This window comes from Ursus americanus, chromosome 26 (assembly GCF_024610735.1).
Source record: "Ursus americanus isolate L20-20 chromosome 26, mUrsAme1.1.p, whole genome shotgun sequence".
In the NCBI taxonomy this organism is placed as follows: Eukaryota; Metazoa; Chordata; class Mammalia; order Carnivora; family Ursidae; genus Ursus; species Ursus americanus.
Genome location: NC_142152.1, coordinates 20,440,418 through 20,459,860, shown reverse-complemented (window position 1 = coordinate 20,459,860; position 19,443 = coordinate 20,440,418). Strand labels below are relative to the sequence as shown.

At 46.9% G+C, this 19,443-nt stretch overlaps 1 protein-coding gene across 1 annotated transcript in view; it reads right to left on the bottom strand.

Moving 5' to 3' along the window:
- Positions 1–13,652, bottom strand: part of FLVCR2 (FLVCR choline and putative heme transporter 2) — a 52,774-nt gene extending 39,122 nt beyond the window's left edge. Inside the window, exon 1 of the mRNA XM_045807779.2 lies at positions 12,562–13,652. Within this exon, the coding sequence (XP_045663735.1) occupies positions 12,562–13,248 (687 nt within the window). The 5' untranslated portion in view covers positions 13,249–13,652. The remainder of the gene's footprint in view (positions 1–12,561) is intronic.
- Between the last annotated feature and the right edge of the window lie 5,791 nt (positions 13,653–19,443).

The following is a 19,443-nucleotide window of genomic DNA, read 5'->3' as shown; positions in this document are numbered from 1 at the left end:
GTGGACGCAGGTGGGGCTGCTTCAGTTCCCCCCGTACGGCACTGGGGGTCGGCGGGTGGGGATCTGCCAGGATAAACTTCAGGGACAGCAGCAGAGATGAAGGAAAGTAACTGAAATCCAAAGAGGCCGCCAAGAGTGTGGTAAGGAGGGCGACGGTAGGTGTGGGCTCAGTAACCATTTACGGAGGGCTTATTTGATTCCGAGAGCTTTCACGCTCTCCCTCACTTAACTCGGGAAGCAACCCGGGGAGGCCGACTTTCCTGCTACAGATCACAGAGCTGATGCCCGAAGAGGGCAGGTGTCCAGCCGGACGCCCCAAACACCATGGCCAGCAGCGCAGGGTCCAGGCTCCACAGCTTTCACCCCAGGAATTCTCAAACTTCAGTGGGCGTCAGAATCCCTGACAGAGAATCAAAAACACAGAATCCTGAGCCCTACCCAGAGACGCTAATTCCTTGGGTTGGCCCTGGGGCCCAGGAATCAGCATTTTTAACAACCACATCTCCCACGCCTGCCCTGTGGTTCTGGTGCTGGAGATGTATGGCCCACCCTTCACAGTGGCTCTCCGCTGCCCTCAACGAAAGAAGTCAACAGACAATTCTCTGCTGCTGTCTTCCCTACGCGTCCGAGGCAGGGTTGGCGGGGGAGAGAGGGATCTGTATTCCTGCCGAGCTCCTCAGGAGAGAAGAAATGGTCCTCCGAGGGAGCTCACTGAGTGGTTCCACAAACGTGTCCAGCGCTGAACTGGAAGCCCAGGGCAAAGGTCCGAGCCGACAGAGATTGCTTCAGGGCCAGCCACCACCCCAGACAAACAGCCCATTGGAATGGGCCCTGCCCACTTCTCGGAATAGACGGACACCACAAATAGCCTCGTGTCCAGAGAGCTGCATCCACAGCCATCAGATGAGACCCAGCCCTGCCAACACAGTAATTTGGGGCAGAAAGCAGGAATTTCCAGGGGAGAGGAGAAGGGGAAAAAGGAGGAAAGACAAAAACTCCTAACTTTGCTCCACGTTCATGCCCCCCCCCACCCCCCAGAGCCAGCAGAGCTGTCCTATCAAAAGTGGCCTCCTGGAAACTAAAGGGACTTGTGTTCAACTCCTCTCAAGAGAAGGAATCAGACAGGATCCAGAGCAAACACTGCTCCATTATGAGGTTCTGAGACACACTGATTCCAAGAAGATGGTAAGCAAGTAAAGCCCAGCCCTGCCTCCCATCTCCCCTACAGCACACCGACGGCACTGCTATTTCCTGCCCGCAAGCCCGAGCAAGGCCTCAGCTTGAACCGTGTGGGGCTGAGAAGCCGAGCTAAAGTGTCTGCACAGCATAGAAAAGGAAAGATGCCTGGAAAGAGGTCAGAAAGCAGAAGAATTGAGGTGAACAGTCAGAGCCTGCAGGAAGGCCTCCCACCTCAGAATGACTCAGTAAAGAAAAGGGCCCTTAGTCCTTCAGAACCAAGAGAAGAAAGATGCTGCATTGGGTTAAGTTCAGGAATGGTGCTGGACAGAAGTCAGGAGACAGAGAACAAAGAAAGAAGAGGAAACCCCAGCTGTCACATTAACCATACGATTCTTTATCTAATCCTTGACAGGGTTCCGACCCTTATCTTGCAATCCACATGGGGCTGTTTGATGTTAGGGATTAGGGAGAGTTGAAGTCAAGGAAAGGACATCCTGTTAACAGCATTGCCGGAAAAAGATCAAGAATCAGACAGGAGAAAGCAGCTGTGTCCACCTAAGAGGCCCGGACAGCCCACCTCCTTCAGCAGAACCTTCAGTTTGTGAGACTAAGGACTGATGTGTGGGGGTAGGGGTTGGACCAGGATCTGTGTTACCCCAGAGACTCCAAAGTCTTCATCACAGACAACAGGTGTCATCACCACAATCTGGGAAAGTAACGCCACCTCCCAGCACCCACGTACAGCTTTTAGTTGGAGCAGCTTTCAAGCAGGACAAGTGCCTATGACAATACTGCCTGGAAACTTCCCAGAATGGCCCGCCCTCCCTAGTCACCCAACTCCTGGTCACTCCACTCATGAAGAATCAGCTCATAAAAATCACCTCCTTGGGGAAGCTGTCCTGCTTGCCCCCCATTGCGCTGACCCTGGGGTAATGTCCTCCCACATGCTGTGACCTGTTGATGCCCCTTGCACTTATATCCCTGAGCCTGATACATGGTGGTATTATGAGCCTTTAAGTACTGGCCTCTCCTTCTAGATTAGGAGCAATTACGTTTATTGATGGTAGAACGGATAGCATCCGTTCTTCATTTAGCACTTTTTTATCTGATAAACTCTGTGAGCTAAGAGCCCTCCATTTGTCTCACTTAATCCTCTTCTTTACCTTCTGCAATAGCCAATATTATCTCCCGCTTACAAAAGAAGAAATCAAAACGTAGAAGACCTAATGAACTTGTCTGAAGGAACATAGCAGAGCTAAAGATGGTGTTCTCAACCACTCTGGGTCTGGCAGGGTTCAAGGCACACAGTAAGGACCTCATCAGCTCTTCCCATTGAAGGAGTAGGATTGAATCACATCAGAAAGACAAATCCAGGTATGACAGTTCCTTCCTCCAACGACCTGAACTCTCAACTAAGTCGTCACTTTAATTCCTGTGTATTAACTTGTCCATCCATTTGTAAGCACCTGTTATGCCCAGAGATATAGGAGAGGTGTACTAGTCAAATTTCCAGTCCTCTGACAAGTTTCCCATTTAGCTGAAAGAAAAGGAGGAGAAAGGGGGGGAAAGGACAGGAGAAAAGATAAGGAAGAGGGGGAAACAAATCTCCAGAAAACAAAGGCCAGTATCCCAGTGAACTCAGCACACGCAGAGAAGGCTCAATGCACTCCTCCGAGCACAGAGACTGATGAGTTGATGACAGGAGGTGAGCAGACACCTAGCCAGAAGGGAACACCTCACAAGCAATGGATCTTTTGTGTGTGTGTGGTAAAATACACATAGCATAAAACTTACCATTTCCACCATTTTTAACTGTATGGTTCAGTGGAATTAAGTACATTCATACGTACTTAAGTAATTCATCACCTCCACCCATCTCCAAAACATTTTTCATCTTCCCAAACTGAAGCTCCACACCCATCAAACAGTAACTCCCCATTCTTTCCTCCCCTAGTCCCTGGCAACCACCATCCTACTTTCTGCCTCTATGAATTTGAGTACTCTTTTGTACCTGTGGTATAATCAAAATGTATCTGCTCCTTTTCCCTGGTTCCTGGCACAAAGCCCTAAAAGCCCTTGGAATTCCGTGAGTGATAGGAGTGTCTTCTGTTACTCAGAAAGAACCCCTTTCTGTCACACTTGAGTTTATGCTACTAAAGTGACTCAGAGCAAGGCCTGTAGATGGCCTTCAGATGGGCTAATCTCCAGAAATTACACAACTGGAGTTTGGAAACTTTCAGTCTGATCCTCCCCCGACCTCTGAAGAGGGAAAGGGAGCTAGAAACTGAGCTTTATAAAAACACATGAGCAAGGAAATTCGGTGAGCTTTCTGGTGAGTGAACACATCACATCAGTGCCAGGAGGGTGGCATGCCCACAAAGTTCCCCACATCTCTTCCATTTGGCAGTTCCTGAGTTGTATCCTTTATAATAACGAGCAAAGTAAGTTACCTTACCAGTAAATAAAATGTTTACCTGAGCTTTGTGAGCCATTCTAGCAAATTATGGAACCTGAGTAGGGGTCGTCGGAACCCTCAATTTATAACCAGTCAGTGAAAAGTTTGGCTGGCCCCCAAGATTTGCAAATGGCATCTTAAGTGGGGGCAGTCTTGTGGAACTGAACCCTTACCTTGTGGGGTTAGTCTGCATTAGCTCCAAGTAGTGTTAGAATTAAATTAAATTGTAGGGCCCTCAGTTGGTGTTAGAGAATTGGAGAATTGGCTGGTGTCAGAAAAAAATACACATCACTCCCTCATATAAGTGGACTCATAGAGTATCTCTCCTTTTGTGGACTACCTTATTTCCCTTAGCATAATGTCCTCGAGGTTGATCCTTGGGTAGCATGGGTCAGAATTTCCTTTTCTTTTAAGGCTGAATACTATTTCATTTCATGTGTATATCACATCTTATTTATCCATTCATCTGTAGATGGACACTTGGGTTGCTTTCTCCTCTATGGCTACTGTGAATAATGTTGTTATAAACATGGGCATACAAATACCTGGTTTAACTTCCTGCTTTCAATTCTTTTGGGTAAATAGCCAGAAGCACAACTGGTGGATCATATGGTAATTCTATTTTTAATTTTCTGAGGAACTGCCATACTGTCTTCCATAAGACTGCACCATTTTACATTCCCATCAGCAACATACAAGGGTTCCAGTTTCTCCACATTCTTGCCTACACTTGTTTCTTTTTTCTTCTTTCATAGCCATTCTAATGAGTGTGAGGTGGTATCTCATTGTGTTTTTGATTTGCATGTCCCTGATAAGGAGCATCTTTTCATGGGCTTATTGACCATTTTTATATCTTTTTTGGAGAAATACCTGTTCAAGTCCTTTGCTCATTTTTACATCAGTTTGTTGTTGTTGTTTTTGTTCAGCTATAGGGATTCTTTATATATTCTGGACATCAACCCTTATCAGATATATGACTTGAAAATATTTTCTCCCATCCCACGAGTTGCCTTCTTACTTTATTGATAGTGTTCTCTGATACACAGAAGTATTTTATTTTGATGTAGTCCGATGAATCTTTTTTTCTTTTGTTGCCCATGCTTTTAGTACCACAACCAAGAAATCATTGCCATCATTACCAAATCCAACATCACTAAGCGTTTTCCCTGTTTTCTTCTTATAGTCTTACAGTTTTACTAACACCATGTGTTGAAAAGGTTAGTGATAATCATGTGTCAATGTAGATTCATCAGTTGTAACAAATGTACGCCTGTGCCTCATAGAGTTCTCAACACCCTTTGTTGAAAAGACTGGTTATGGTGATGTGTCAGTATGGATTCAACAACTGTAACAAGCCCACCGCTCGGGTGGGGGATGCTGACAATAGGGGAGGCTGTGTGCTCAGGAGTGGGGGTAAGAACGGTAGGGAGAAATCTCTGTACCTTCAACTTACTTTTGCTGCAAACCTAAAACTGCTCTAAAAAAACACTTTTCTTTTTCTTTTTTTTTTTTTTTTTTTTTAAGGAAAAGGTTTCCATTGGCCTTGGCTCCCTGCTTGAAATCATTTGACCACATATGCGAGGGTTTACTTCTGGGCTCTCTGTTCCATCAGTCTATGTTTGTCTTTATGCCATTACCATACTGTCATGATTACGACAGCTTTGTTATTAGTTTTAAAATCAAGAAGTGTGAGACCTCCAACTTTCTTGTTCTCTTCCAAAATTGTTTTGGCTATTCAGTGTCCCTTAACTTCCACATTAATTTTTCTATTTTTCATTTTTCTATTTCTGCAAATAACATCACTGGGATTTTCATGGGGATGGCATTGAATCTGTAGATTCTTTTTGGTAGTATTTCCATTTTAACAATATTAAGTCTTCCAATCCACAAATACAGGATGTCTTTTTTCATGTATCTATGACTTCTTTAATTTCTTTCAGCAATGTTTTATAGTTTTCCATGTTTATAAGTCTTTTACCTTTTTGGTTAAATTTATTCGTGGATTTTTTTTTTTTTTTTGATGCTGCTGTAACTGAAATTGTTTTCTTAATTTCCTTTTTGGATTGTTCATTGTTAGTGTACAAAAATACAATTAGGTTAAAGTGTTGCAAATTCAGTTTACAGGCAGGAACTGGTTATTGGGAGTACAGCATGGGAGAGGAGGGAGGCAGAAGGAAAAGATAAGTAAATATGCCATGAAATCTCCTACCATTTTGAATGGGGCTTTTTCTTGGTCGGGTGTTTGCCTGGTTGCTGTCTATCTTTGACTAGAAGTGATTTTAGCTGGTTTTTAGTTTATTTAACATTTCCGGGGAGGGGGGCGAAGGTCTGATGCTTCCTGAGCCACCATCTTGCTGATGTCACTCTTCAAGGTCTAAGGCTTATTCCCCAAGCAGTGAGTGTATCTTCAAGGAGAGAACCAGACTGATCAGAGCAGAGACACAAGGCTGGGAGGGAATAAGAGACACACTGGATAGAAAGAAATGGTGAAGAGTAGGGGTCTTAGCATGCTAAGCTGAAGACTTAGACTCGATTCCCTAGAATTGCCAGGCACCTGAAACAATGCCACCAAAGGAACAAAGACAAGATAGAAGTCAGGCCAGGCCAACCTGGGCCTCCTCCAGTGCCCTGAGCTGCAGGTTAAAGAAACAGAAGGAGTAGGAAGGAGCATCAGCATAGTTCCACCTCACATTCCACCAGAGCCTGCCCCCCACCCCCAGGGTGGGAGTATATTTTAAAAACCTTAAATGAGGGGCGCCTGGGTGGCACAGTGGTTAAGCATCTGCCTTCGGCTCAGGGCGTGATCCCGGCGTTCTGGGATCGAGCCCCACATCGGGCTCTTCCGCTATGAGCCTGCTTCTTCCTCTCCCACTCCCCCTGCTTGTGTTCCCTCTCTCGCTGGCTCTCTATCTCTGTCGAATAAATAAATAAAATCTTTAAAAAAAAAAAAAACCTTAAATGAATCCAAATTATGAGCCCCACCCCCAGCCCAGCCTCTTCCCTCAATCTGAAGTGTGAGTAGCTGAGCTCCCAATTATTCCACCGGCACACTGGACCAGCAAACATAATAAATCTCTCTGACAAGAACGTGGCTCTAAGCAAGAGGCTGCCTTCCCTAGGCCTGCTGTTCCTCTCTCCCAGCCGAAAACTGATCACTGGTCTCACCTGGGAAGCCAGGTGAACAGATAGGAGCCCCGGTCCCATCCCTAGAGAGTCCAGTTTAAGGAGGTCCACCTGGGGGCCCAGACATCTGTATTTTTACCCAGCCCCTAGGTTGAGGCAAATGATCACCATTTTTGCCTTGGAGCGTTGGTCTGGTTCCCTCCCCAGAGCTGCTAGCCTCTGAGCTCATTTCTGCTGGCTTGCCTCCTTGGTGAGGGCTTTCCGACTGACAAAGGAAAGCTGGAATTCACTTCCACTTTACCTTCCCCAGAAGTCTCAAACTGAAGTTTTATCTGATCCACAGTTTCGAAAGATGGAATATAATTAAACACACACACACACTCTTATGAATTAGTTATCAGCACTTACACGGGTTTCATAAGCCAGACACAGAAAGACAAATATTGTATGATTTCACTTATATGAGGTACCTAGGAGAGGCAAATTCATAGAAACAGAGAGCAGAACAGAGATAACTAGGGGCTGGAGAGAGGGGGATAGGAGGACTTATTAGATGGGTACACAATTGTTGAGGGTATATGAAAAAGTTTTGGGTATAGATAGTGGTAATGCTTATAGAACATTGTAGAAGGTTTTAATGCCATTGAATTGTACACTCACAAATGGTTAAAATGATAAATATTACGTCTCTTTTACAATAATATAACAACAATGATGATGATAATAATAATAATAATAAATAGAGACTTCACCTAAAAATCTGGATCTCTGGTTTCTCCTTAAAGAAAAAAAATGAGATCTGGCAACACTGGGTCATGCTTCGTATACCAACAGCTGGTGGGAGCCGATGCAGCTGCTGTCTTTAGGTGGGAAATGGACTCTCACATTTGCTGTGACCCCACCACACCCCAAAGTCATTTTGACTGTCACATTTATAACACCTGGCCGGCCCCCAGGAGCATTTGAAGGTGTGGTCCCAGCCCCACCCCACTGCATGTCAGTCACCACTAGCCTCCTTCTGCCCTCCCAGACCTGGCCTATTCCTGTCCTCCAGTGCATAAGGGGAGGCCAGAAAGTGGTCAGCCACGTGGGCAGGCACTCTGTGTGCTTTAAGTAACAAGAACAATCACTAGAAGAGAACAAGAGTTTGCCTTCACCTCCCGCCAACTTCAATCAGACCTTGAAAGTCTTCTGACATTAGAAAATCCAGAACGATATGCTTAGACTTTAACATATGACCATGGCAAATGACCATGATTTGGGAACAAGAGTAGGCTGACCACCCACCTCCTGACCCTGACCTCTGAGTCAATCTCAGACACCCAGCCTCTCTGGTATTACCACATGGTCAGCCGGTCCAGTGAACACCTCAAGGCTGGCCTCGGTTTCCTAGCGCCCATCTTTATCTGCTAGAATCTATTTCCAAATGCTTAAATATGACGTGGTGCAGGACATGCTCCTCCAAATTATGGCACCCGGAATATTTTAAGCTGAGGGAGTTTCAGAAAACAGCAGAGTAGGAAAGTCACTCTGACTTCCTCCTCCTCCTCACCCTTCTTCCCTGAAACAGGCCTTAACCCTCCTGTAAGAGGTTCCCCCACACACACCTGGAGCAAAAGAGCACGCTTACCTCTGGAGACAAAAGGATACCAAGGAGAATCATAACAAACAGGCCTTGCTCAGCTTCCTCCAGTTCACTACACGAACTTCATACTCCTAACCTGTCCTATTCCTCCATAATGGGGCACTTTTCATCAAACCTAGCCTAAAAGTACACAGGTCTAAGTGCTTCCTCATTTCCTTAGAAAGCCTCCCATATCATGTAATACTTATATTAAATAAATTTGGATGATTTTCTCCTGATAACCTGTCTTCATCAGTGTAATTTTTAGACCCAACCAGGGCCCCTAAGAGGGTCAAGGAAAACACCCCCACCCCCACCCCCTAAAGAGCATCATTGTTCTAGATCTGTGCTGTCCAACCTGGCTATTGAACACATCTCACCAGTCCTGGGAAATGTGGCGAGGCTCTAAGTGCCCAATACGTGCCCATTTTCAAAGACTCAGTAGGAAGAAAGAATGGAAAATAGCTCCTTGGTGATTTTATTATATAGATCACATGTTAAAAGACTATTCTGGATATATCGGGTTAAATAAAACATACTACTAAACATAGTTTCACCTGCTCTTTCTACTTTTTAAAAAATTTACATTTCACCCATTTTTAATGTAGCGAGTAGGAAATTAAGTTGTACACGTGGCTTGCCTTATGTTTCTATTGGACGGTGCTATGTTTCTATGGTAAGGTGACTGCACTGGACTGATCAATCCATCCTTATCCACGGGGGATATATTCCAAGACCCCCACTGGATGCCTGAACCTGTCTAGACTACGTGTTTCTCTATACCTACCTATGATAAAGTTCAATTTGTAAATTAGGCACAGTAAGAGATTAGCAATAACTAGTAATAAAATAGAACCATTGTAACAGTATACTGTAATAAAAGTTAAGCAAATGTCGCCTCTCTCTCTCTCTCAAACTATCTTATTGTACTGTGCTCACCTTTCTTACCATGATGTGGGACGATAACATGCCTGTGTGATGAGATGAAGCGAGGGGAAGCACGTGGCATTGTGAAATCGTGTTAGGCTATGGATGACCCCTCCTATAGGTCAGAAGGAGGACCATCTGTTTCCAGGTTGACTACGGGGCACTAAAACCATGGAAAGTGAAACCGGGATAAGGGGAGACTCCTGTATTTTCATAACTCAAAAAGCAAACATTCTCTCCTACTCTTTTTCTGGTTGGCACTGCGCTCTCACTGCCCAAGGACCTTGAGGAAGTCCCTCCCCATCTCGGTGTTATACTGGAACTGACTTGGTCTCTTCGAGCTCCCTCCCACATCTCTCCTGTCCAGTGCTATCAAGCTATCACCAGACTCTAGGACGGGGCTTTCTTCCAATCCTTCTGCTATCACATCGTCCGCATCACTCAAAACCCCATATGGGTCATTTCCCTGGAAGCAATGGAACAAGCGTTGCCCAATGCCAGGCTGTCACCACCTATGCAACTGGCCAGAGCCAAAGGGAAGAGGCTCTGTTGCAATGCTAAGACTCCTTCCCTCTCTCACCCCAGCTGAGGACTCACTGGTTTCTTCTTCCCAAAGACTGGAGCCCCACCTTCTTGTGACTCTTGCTAGGCTCCAAGAAGCAGAATCGATCTGCCCTTCAGCAGTTTACAACACAGTGGGTGGGGAGGCAATACTAGTGCCAGGGACTTCAAAACAGAAAATAGGTACAGAGGTTCTCAGATTCTGGAGAAAACTGCTGGATACTTTATCACCACCAACAACCAGACACAAGGGGCAAACTTCCAACCTCACAATCCTGCCCTCCCCCCTTTTTAAAAATATATGGTTTAGGGGCACCTGGGTGGCTCAGTCAGTTTAGTGTCTGACTCTTGATTTCAGCTTAGGCCTTGATCTCAGGGTCAGGAGTTCAAACTGTCTTGGGCTCCACGTTGGGCGTGGAGCCTACTTTAAAAAAACAATTAATTAATGAAAAATTAAAAATTAATTTAAAATTTTAATTTAAAAAATAAAAAATATATGCTTTATCCACATGACAACTCAATATTGGCCTATTGACATAGGCTTTTGCAGATGGAATTGCGTTCAAATCTCCCTTCTACCACTTAGTAGCTGTAGGACCCTGGATAAATTTCCTCCATTTATCTGGTCTCAATTTCCTCACCCGTGTAACAACAGGGACAAATTCCACCTACCTCACAGAGTTGAAAAATTAAATAATAGGTGAGAAAATGCTTGCACATAATAGGTGTTTGATAGATATTAGCTTCCTTCTGCTTCAATGTCCTCTAAGCAATTAGGCAAAGAAGATATTAAATCTCATGGAGAACTGAAAATAAACCCTTTATACGCTGATCCAGGCTTTTATTTGTTTGGTTGTTTATCAGAATCCTATTGCCTAGTACAATTTTAAAATCTGGTATGGGAACTCTGCAAAGGCAGGGACTATCTTCGAAGCCCTAGCCCAGTACCTGGCAAATGGGAGGCACTAGGTGAATGCTTGTTGAATGAATGAATGAATGAATGGTGAATTTGATGCAAGCAAATTTGCTGGCGCATGTGTGGAGTACCTAAGAGGCACTAGAAGAGGGAAGTCAGAATGACCAGGGTACAGAGTTTAGCTGACCAATGTGAGGTTTGCAGGCCAAGAAGAATTACTCTGTGGAATAGCATCTGAAGTCTGTTTACTCCGCGGAGCCTTGTTTTCTAAGCCGCAAAACTCAGGGTACTCTAATACTATCTCTCCTCCATTCAGCCGTGCCTTACTCAGAAAGAAAGGTTAAATAAAACACATGCCAAGAACCAAACATAGATATTCATCCCGACATGAGGAAGCATAAACAATTCAGTTTTTCATACATTTTTAAAAGGTTAAGCCAAAAAGTTCAGATTGAATAGATGGCTCCATGATACAAATATATGCTGTGAGGGTGTTTTTAAATGTAAAATTCTCAGCATTTCCTGACCTTGGTGGGGAGTGGGCATGGGGAATGAGAAACTAATCTTATTACACTTTAAAGATGTATCTGGTGTCAAATTCCCTCACAGGTGTGTGAGGAGGGGTCTGAAAACCTATTCGTTTATGCTTTATGGTTTACAAAAGAATTTTGGATTCTCTGATCTCGCCAGGCCACCGGAGGGGCTTCTCCCACTTAGCAACCCTGCTCTCCCCAAAACAACAGGTCTGAGATTGCAGTGACTTCCTCTGAATCCTGTTCTGCTGCTCATAGGGAGATTGAACCCTTGGGAAATTGGAAAGGTCCTGCCCTTCACCTGCCAGCTTTATCCTCCTATAAGGGAAAAATCCTATAAGAACTACAGGTTACTGGTCATTTGTTAAATAAAATAAAATGAAAACAACTGCAGGTGCTTGGGAAGAAGTGGGACCTGGAGGCAGTGGTCTAGATAGAAAAGGACTCCATAAATACTTGCCTCAAATATTTGGAGAAGGCAGTCAATAACATGCCCAAGGTTTTGAGTCGTAACCTCACCGAGATGCATAGAATTTGAGATTCTCCTTTCGAAAAGAAGGAAAGAAAAGGGATAGGGATAGGAGCTTTCCACGCCTTCCCAAAAAGGTTTCTAGGCCTTGGAAGTTCAGAGCGAGATTTCTACTCCATCCTGCTAGGCTTGGCTCTAACCCCCAGGGAAGCCGTTTGGCCCAGAGCACTGTTTCCACTGTCCTGGCTTCAGCTGTGTATAAAAAACGGTAAACACGGGGCCAAACACCACCAGGCCAGAGCTCTGTGATTCTCCGTTAGTACGGGAGATACTGCACTCTAGGAAAGCCGGTGGGTCAGGCTAAAAATATCCACCCAATTCTGACGATCCTAGAAGAATCTGATGCCCGTGGGCTGCTCCCTGAGAAAGAACAGCTTTCCTGAAATCCCAGGTCTAGGCCGGTGGACTGACGGGGTCAGGAAGGAGACCATAAACCCACGGACGTTCCAGAAGCATGCTTTCTGCTGGGGGAGGAGAAACTGTCGGTAAAGGAAAAGGTCTCCTCCTTCGGTTCCCCGGCCCTTCACTTAGCCAGCCATCCAGTCACAATCCCTCACTCCCACCCAGCCACGAAGTCCCCCAGAGTCACAAACGCTGCTGAAGTCACAAGACTGCAGGCTCCCACACAGATGCCCTCAGGTACAACCTAACACAGTGAGCCTCACAATGAGCTGACTCCCATTCCCCTGAACACCCGCCCACTCCTCGACCCACCTGGTTGCCAAAGACAGCTATGGAGCAGGCTGTTGACACCTCATCGGCCCCGAACCAGACTGAAGCGATGCGGGACGGCATGCCCAGGATGAAGACCTGGGCCACAGAGCAGATGACCTGGCCTAGGACCGTGACTGGGAAGAGATGTGGCTTCACGCTCCCCAACTTCACCCAGGCCCCCAGGCAGTTGAGAGCAGAGCCGGTGAGGGCGATGGTGCGCAGGCCGAATTTCTCCAGCAGCCAGGCGACCGGCAGGAGCAGAGGGATGTAGGTCAGCATGTAACACATGGACAGCCAGTCGATGGCAAAGGCACTGACCCCGTAGAACTTCATGAAGATGTTATTGATGGAGCCGTACTGTATCCACTGGAAAGCATTGCACATGGAGTAGAAGCTAAACAGCAGGACCACCACCCAGCGGCGCCTGCTCACCTTGATCACGCTGAGGTCCTCGGGGCACGAGCTACTGGGGTTGGCCAAGCCACCGGGTTGGGCCAAGGTACTGGGGTGGGCCGAACTGCTTGGGTACGCCGACACGCTGGGGTGGATGGAGACGCTGGGGTGGGCAGACACGCTCGGGTGCACCGACACGCTCGGGTGGATGGAGGCGCTGGGGTCCGCCCGGAGAGCAGGCTCCTGCGCGGGGGTGCCATCGTGCTCCTGTTGGCTGGGATCTTCATTCACCATGACCACAGCCTCTCCTGAAGCCCGACACAGGTGCTGAGGACCCCGGCAGTCTTAAGGGACAGTGGCCTCGGCTGCTCCCTTAGAGCTGACAGGGCACTTGCCCCGGCCCACCCCAGAATAAACGGAGAACCGAGCCTGCGTTAAAAAACTGCGAGCCGAGCTCCTTTCACTCACCCCCAAGCTTCTGCTCCCACTTTTCCTTGGTGTCTTTTGCCACCGACCGCTGTCCCCTAGGCCGGCCGCAGACACCTCAGCCCGGTCCTGGCTACGGGTGCCTTGAGTCCTCACCAGGGGTTCAAGTCAAGTTCAGTCTCTCAGTCCTGGAGAAAAGTTCGCGCCTGGCACGGAGCCTCTAGGTGGGAATCGGTTCCGCTCCGGGGTGGCTTTGGGGCCCCGCCCCCTCGGGCGCACGTGACCGCCCCACCCCCGTCCAGCCCGGCTTCCCCCACCCTCCTGCCCCCCCTTTCCCTCGCGCCTTCTCCAGCCCGGCTGGTCCCGCTGCGCAGTTGTTTCGCCACAGCTTGCTGGGTGCATTCCTCCCCCACGCCCTGGGTGCCATGGAAACCGCCGGGTTAACCCCCACCCCCTGCACTGCCCCTCAGGTTCATTTGCCTCTCCCAGGGGACCCCGCCGGAAAAAATCCCGGAGCTCTGCCGAGGTAATCCCACAGATAAGAGTCTCCTCGCCCGCGTCCCCATCCCCTGAGCGTGGGCACCAATGCCGGTCGCCTCCAGAGTGCTCTGGGGAATCCAAAAGGGCTTCCCGACTTTTTACCAATTGGCTGAGCTCCCAGATCCTTGCCGAACTTTCCGCATAATGAGATTTGTAGATTTCTCAGTCTGGTTGCGCTCTGCCAGTACCGGGAATTGCAGGAAACTCCTTTGCTGGTTGCTTTGCTGCGTGATGAGGGAACAGAAGGCAAGCTGAGGACAAAGCAGAAACTTACACCCTGCAACCCCTACCCCCCCCCAAGGAATGTATGTGACATTTCTCAGGCACTCCTGGCTGCCCCAAAGGAAAAAGAAATAGTTAACCTATAGAGACCACAATCCTGCAAGACTTGAGTCTCCCTCAGTTTACAAATGTCTTAGCAGTCTACAAGAACAAAGCTATCAGTAATCCAGCTTCCAGAAGGGAGTGTAAATAGAATCTAATGTCTTGATAACCTGCAGGCCATAGACAATACTTCCAGGAAGCCAGGAAGTTCCCAGCTATCTTCACGTTAATGTCTTACTAGAAGGGTAAACAGCCTTAACTTGACAATGGCAAGACCTCTGGTGTCCTGTGAGTCTTCTTTAACATATGAAAGTACCTTCCCGACCTCCCTTTGCCTTACCTCCCCCAACCCCATAGTATATAATCAGCCACCCCTCAGGACCCCGGGGCCGCACCTCTTTCTGCCCACGGATCCTGTCCCCGTGCTTTCATAAACCACCACCATTTTGCACCAAAGACGTCTCAAGAATTCTTCCTTGGTCGTTGGCTCCGGACTCCGCTCCACTGAACCTCACCTATATTCCAAAACCACATCATGCGGACGTGGTCTTTTCCTGGGGAACTCAGATTTGAACCTGTGAGGTAGGCCCCTTCTTTCCTGTCGGTCCCTCGGCGGCCTCCTAGGCCAGCACCTGTGGGTGGAGGGTAGCTGGGAGTTTGGAGTCTTTAGAGCCGGCGGCGGCGTTGTGGGATGAAATAGCCAGCTCGGTGTGGTCTTTAAGTAGCCCTGGGCTGCCACCCGTTGGTCCCAGCCCATTACAGAGGGTAACCCCTCAACTCATCGCCTCCAGAATGTTAGACCTGCAGGGCAGAAATGCCTGTTCCAGCGTCCATTTCAGCCCCTGGAGGGATAAGAGGCCAGATTCTCCCTGGGTTCAAACACCAGCCTATCTACTCGCAGGTGTGTGATATAAATTAAGATACTCCCCGTCTCTGCCGCAGTTTCTTCATCCATAAAATAGGGATGATGGAATCATAAGTACCCACCTCATAGTGTTATTTTGAGGCTTGAAGGATGTAAGCCATGAAAGTGCTTTGAAAATTCCTGGCAGATCGTAAGCGTTCCATGAGTCCTATCCTAATAATTCAAAGGCTAACATTTGTTGTATCGTGCCAAACGTGTTTATTATATTATGTCATTGAAGCATCACAAGAACTCGGTGATGTAGTTACTATTGCTTGCCTGCACTGAAGATCAGAAGACTAAGGCTCAAAAAGTGAAGTGACGTCTTACTCAAGATCCCAGCTGGCTTGAAGAGCCATAGTTTTCAGGCAAGTCTGCATTCATTCAAGCTACAGTCTAACTGCTCAAATGCAGTCTGGGGACAGCAGAGTGGGCATGACTCTGGGAGCTTGTTACAAGGGCAGAAGCCCAGTCCACCCCGGAATTCCTGAATTAGAGGCTAGTTTTAGAACATCTCCAGGTGATCTGCTTGTTTGCACATTAAAGTTTGAGAGCCACTGGGTGCTGATGTGGTTGTGGGATACAGGTGAGGTTCAGTGGGGTGGAGTCCAGAGCCGACGACCAAGAAAGAACTCTTGAGGCATCTTTGGTGCAAAATGGTGGTTTATGAAAGCACGGGGACAGGACCCGTGGGCAGAAAGAGCTGCTCTGGGGTCATGAGGAGTGGCCCGTCATATACCCTCAAGTTGGGAGAGCGTTAGGCATAACGTAAGTCTCTAAGGAATTTTGGAAACAAGGTTTCCAGGACCTCGAGGAGGCTAGCCACTGTTGGGAAAAGGTCATTTATTACCGTCTAATAAAACCTTAGTCATGAGGCCCTTCAGATGTATATCGGTGGGACATATGCTTGGGGGATGATTGCCAACATGTATCTTGACGGCTGGAGCCGGGGGGGGGGGGGGGGGGGGGTAGTTAGAGATGAAGTTTCCAAAGGAATTTTTATATGTTAAAGTAGACTTACAGGATCCTGGGGGAAGGGGTGCTCAGGCTAGGATTGCCTTTTGCTCTTAGCAAAGTATTAATATCGAGGCAGTTGAGTCCGGAGAGGAATGTTACTCTGCCTGTTTCAAGGACTTGTCAATGGGCCATAGGTGGTAAGAAAATTTCATAGTTTTTCTTCTGGAAGCTAGGTTTCTGATAGCTTTGTTCTTGTAAACTGCTAAGGCATTTGTAAACTGAGGGAGACTCAAGATCACGGTATCTATAGGTTAACTGTTTCTTTGTCCTTTAGGGCAGCCTGGAGTGCCTGAGGAATGTCACAGACATTCCATGGGGGGGGGGGTTTGCAAGGTGTCAGCTTCTGCTTTGTCCTCAGCTTGCCTTCTGTTCCCTCATCAGGTGCTACTGCTCTCCTTTTGTTTTCTTTTTAAATTTTCAGGCAAAAAAAAAAAAAATGAATTTAAAGCCCTGGGGAGTGGTTCTCAACGTGGGTTGAACATTAGAATCACACGGGGAACTCAACATTCCCAGTGCCTCGGCCAAACTTCACATCAGGTTCATTAGGAGTGAACCCCTGCCATCTACACATTGAAAGCTCCCCAGGTGATCTCAGCAGGTAGCCAAGTTTGAGCACCCATGGTGGGGCCAGAGCCACTGGTTCCCAGGAGGGGGAACACTGGAGGCACCCACTTTTTGGCAGAAATTATGGGGTCTTGGATTATAGTGGAATGTTTGGAGAGAAAACTCATACCCACGAAGAACCTCTACACTAATTTAACAGTCCCCATCTTCAAAATCCCAGCAGTGTCTCCCATCATTCTCCCAGGAGCACAGAACCTCCATTCTCTTGGAAGGCCTTCCAGGACCTTTCACGGCTTCTTATCCCTAGATTATCATGGACCTCTCTCCAACTCTTCACAACGAAGGAAGGAAGGAAGGAAGGAAGGAAGGAAAGAAAGAAAGAAAGAAAGAAAGAAAGGAAGGAAGGAAGGAAGGAAGGAAGGAAGGAAGGAAGGAAGGAAGAAAGAAAGAAAGAAAGAAAGAAAGAAAGAAAGAAAGAAAGGAAGAAAGAAAAGGGAGAAGGAAGGAAGGAAGAAAGAAAAGAAATTTATTAATTTTTTCAAGTAATCTCTACACCCGGTGTGGGGCTTGAACTCAAGATCAAGATCAGATGCTCTACTGACTGAGCCAGCCAGGTGCCCCTTTCAATGTATTCTTAACTTCAGCTTACAGATATGGAAACTGAGGCCCGGAGAGTTGGAGCCTGTCACTCAGAGCCCCACAGCTACTTAGCATCAGAACAAGGAACAATATGGTTCTGTGAGTCCCACCTCTTCTCCACTGTGTGCTCCTCTGGGGTTACAAATGCTTCAGTTTGGTGACAAATCCCAAGTGGTCTAACCTGCCATTCCAGTAATATTTGGGGTTGCCTTCTGTGGTAGAGTGAGTCGGATCTAACGTGAGGTCTGGATTCAGTTTACTAACCTCTCTATCCTTCAGTTTCTGGTCTATAAAATGAGGATTTAAAATATCTGCAAAGTTGTTTTCAGTAATAATAATCTGGCAGCCACCGCGGTAGTGCTGGCTGATTCCCACCAGGGATGGACGGCTGTATAAATGGGGGGTAGATATTACATAGAAATATTCCATGCTCATCCATTGAGAAAACATTTACTGGGCAGCTTACTGTTTTACGCCTGTCTATGGATAGATAGATATGTCCTCCCTTCAGGTACACCTTGAAGCGGAAGGAGAAATACATTTTAGAGATAGTTTCCTGAAAGGGGGCCCTGGTTCCTTGTTCTAGCCCAACTGATTCCCCAGGGAGCTTGAGGGACCCTCTGGCATGGAGCTGGAGCTTTCCTGGCCTTCAGCAGAATAGTGGCAAAGTCTGCCCTCTAGAGGCTAACAACTACTCCTGGCAATAAAAGCAGGACTTGAAGTCACAATGTGCCACCAGATTAAGCAGATTAAGTAGACTGGTGAGGCATGGAATTTGTTGAGTGTGTAGGAAGGCTACATCGCTAATGAATGAGTCAGGTCAAGATTCTGGATCGGTCCCTCTTAAAAAATATCGACACTTGGAATTTGTGGAAATGGGGCTCTTACAAATCTTATACGTGTTAATACTATGTCCTCACCCGTATCCCATTTCCCCTTATCTCCCACACTCCCATACATTTCCAGGTCCTTAAGGACTTGTGTATATCTTTGTGTACCCTGGAGCATTTGGGGGGATAAGCCATAAAGCACATGCTCTCAATACTTGTTGGCAGAATAGAGTTGAATTACACTTTACCATGAAATTTCAGAAAACTGGGACAAAAAGGAGCTCCAAGTGGTTTTCGGAGATTAAAAAACAGGTTTCATAAAATGCTTTCCAAAAAAGCAGGCGCAGAATGTCATCAAAGTTATCGTCCAGCCCTGGAACCAGAAGTCAGGGGAATAATGCCTTCGGAAGGAAAATCGTTTCCTGCCTTGAATTCTGTACCCCAATGACCAAAAGAAGACAAGTATGATAAGAGAATCAAACATTTTCAGAAATGCAGAGTTTCCCAAAAAAGGTAGTGCTCCATCCTCTCCCTCAGGATGCTGCTAAAGGGTGCATTCCACCAAAATAAGGGAGGAAGCCTAGAGAGGAAGATGTGAGAGCCAAGACACAGGGACTCCAACACAAGAGGCAGGCAAACGGAATCACCAAGATCACGGTAAAAGAAAACCCCAGGCAGACCGTCACATGCCAGGCACAGAAAGCACCTTGTTCAGATGGAAACTAGTCAGAAAACTCCAGGAAGAATTTATTCGAGAAGATGACACTGATGGGATTGTGTGTGAAACCCTTGAGAGGGGGCTTACACAATTGTGGGTGAATTAGACTTTGGACTCGTGATAAAGTATCACAAATGTAACTAAATAAATGGGAAGGAGCAATTATTAATTCCAGGGGAATATAAAAAGCTATGGAGGGAAGGGGGGGAAATCATGGTTATCTCAAGTGACTCAGGGGTGAATCACACAGCCATCGCAATGTGAAGACTGGACATTGATACAACCAAGTATGACATAACTATATTGGGAGACCCGGGGGGGGGGGATGGGACGTGAACACGTGTGAGTGGTAGACAGGAGGGTGGGGTAAACAGAGCTAAATCTTTGACTGCCTTGTTGGAAAGTCAATACATAGTGCTGAACATATCGGCAGAAAATATCAATATAGCCTCTGATTTAGAGCAATGGAGGTAAATACCAAAAGACTCATCTAATAAAAGTTGGAAGTTGTTGGCTCAGGGGAGTAG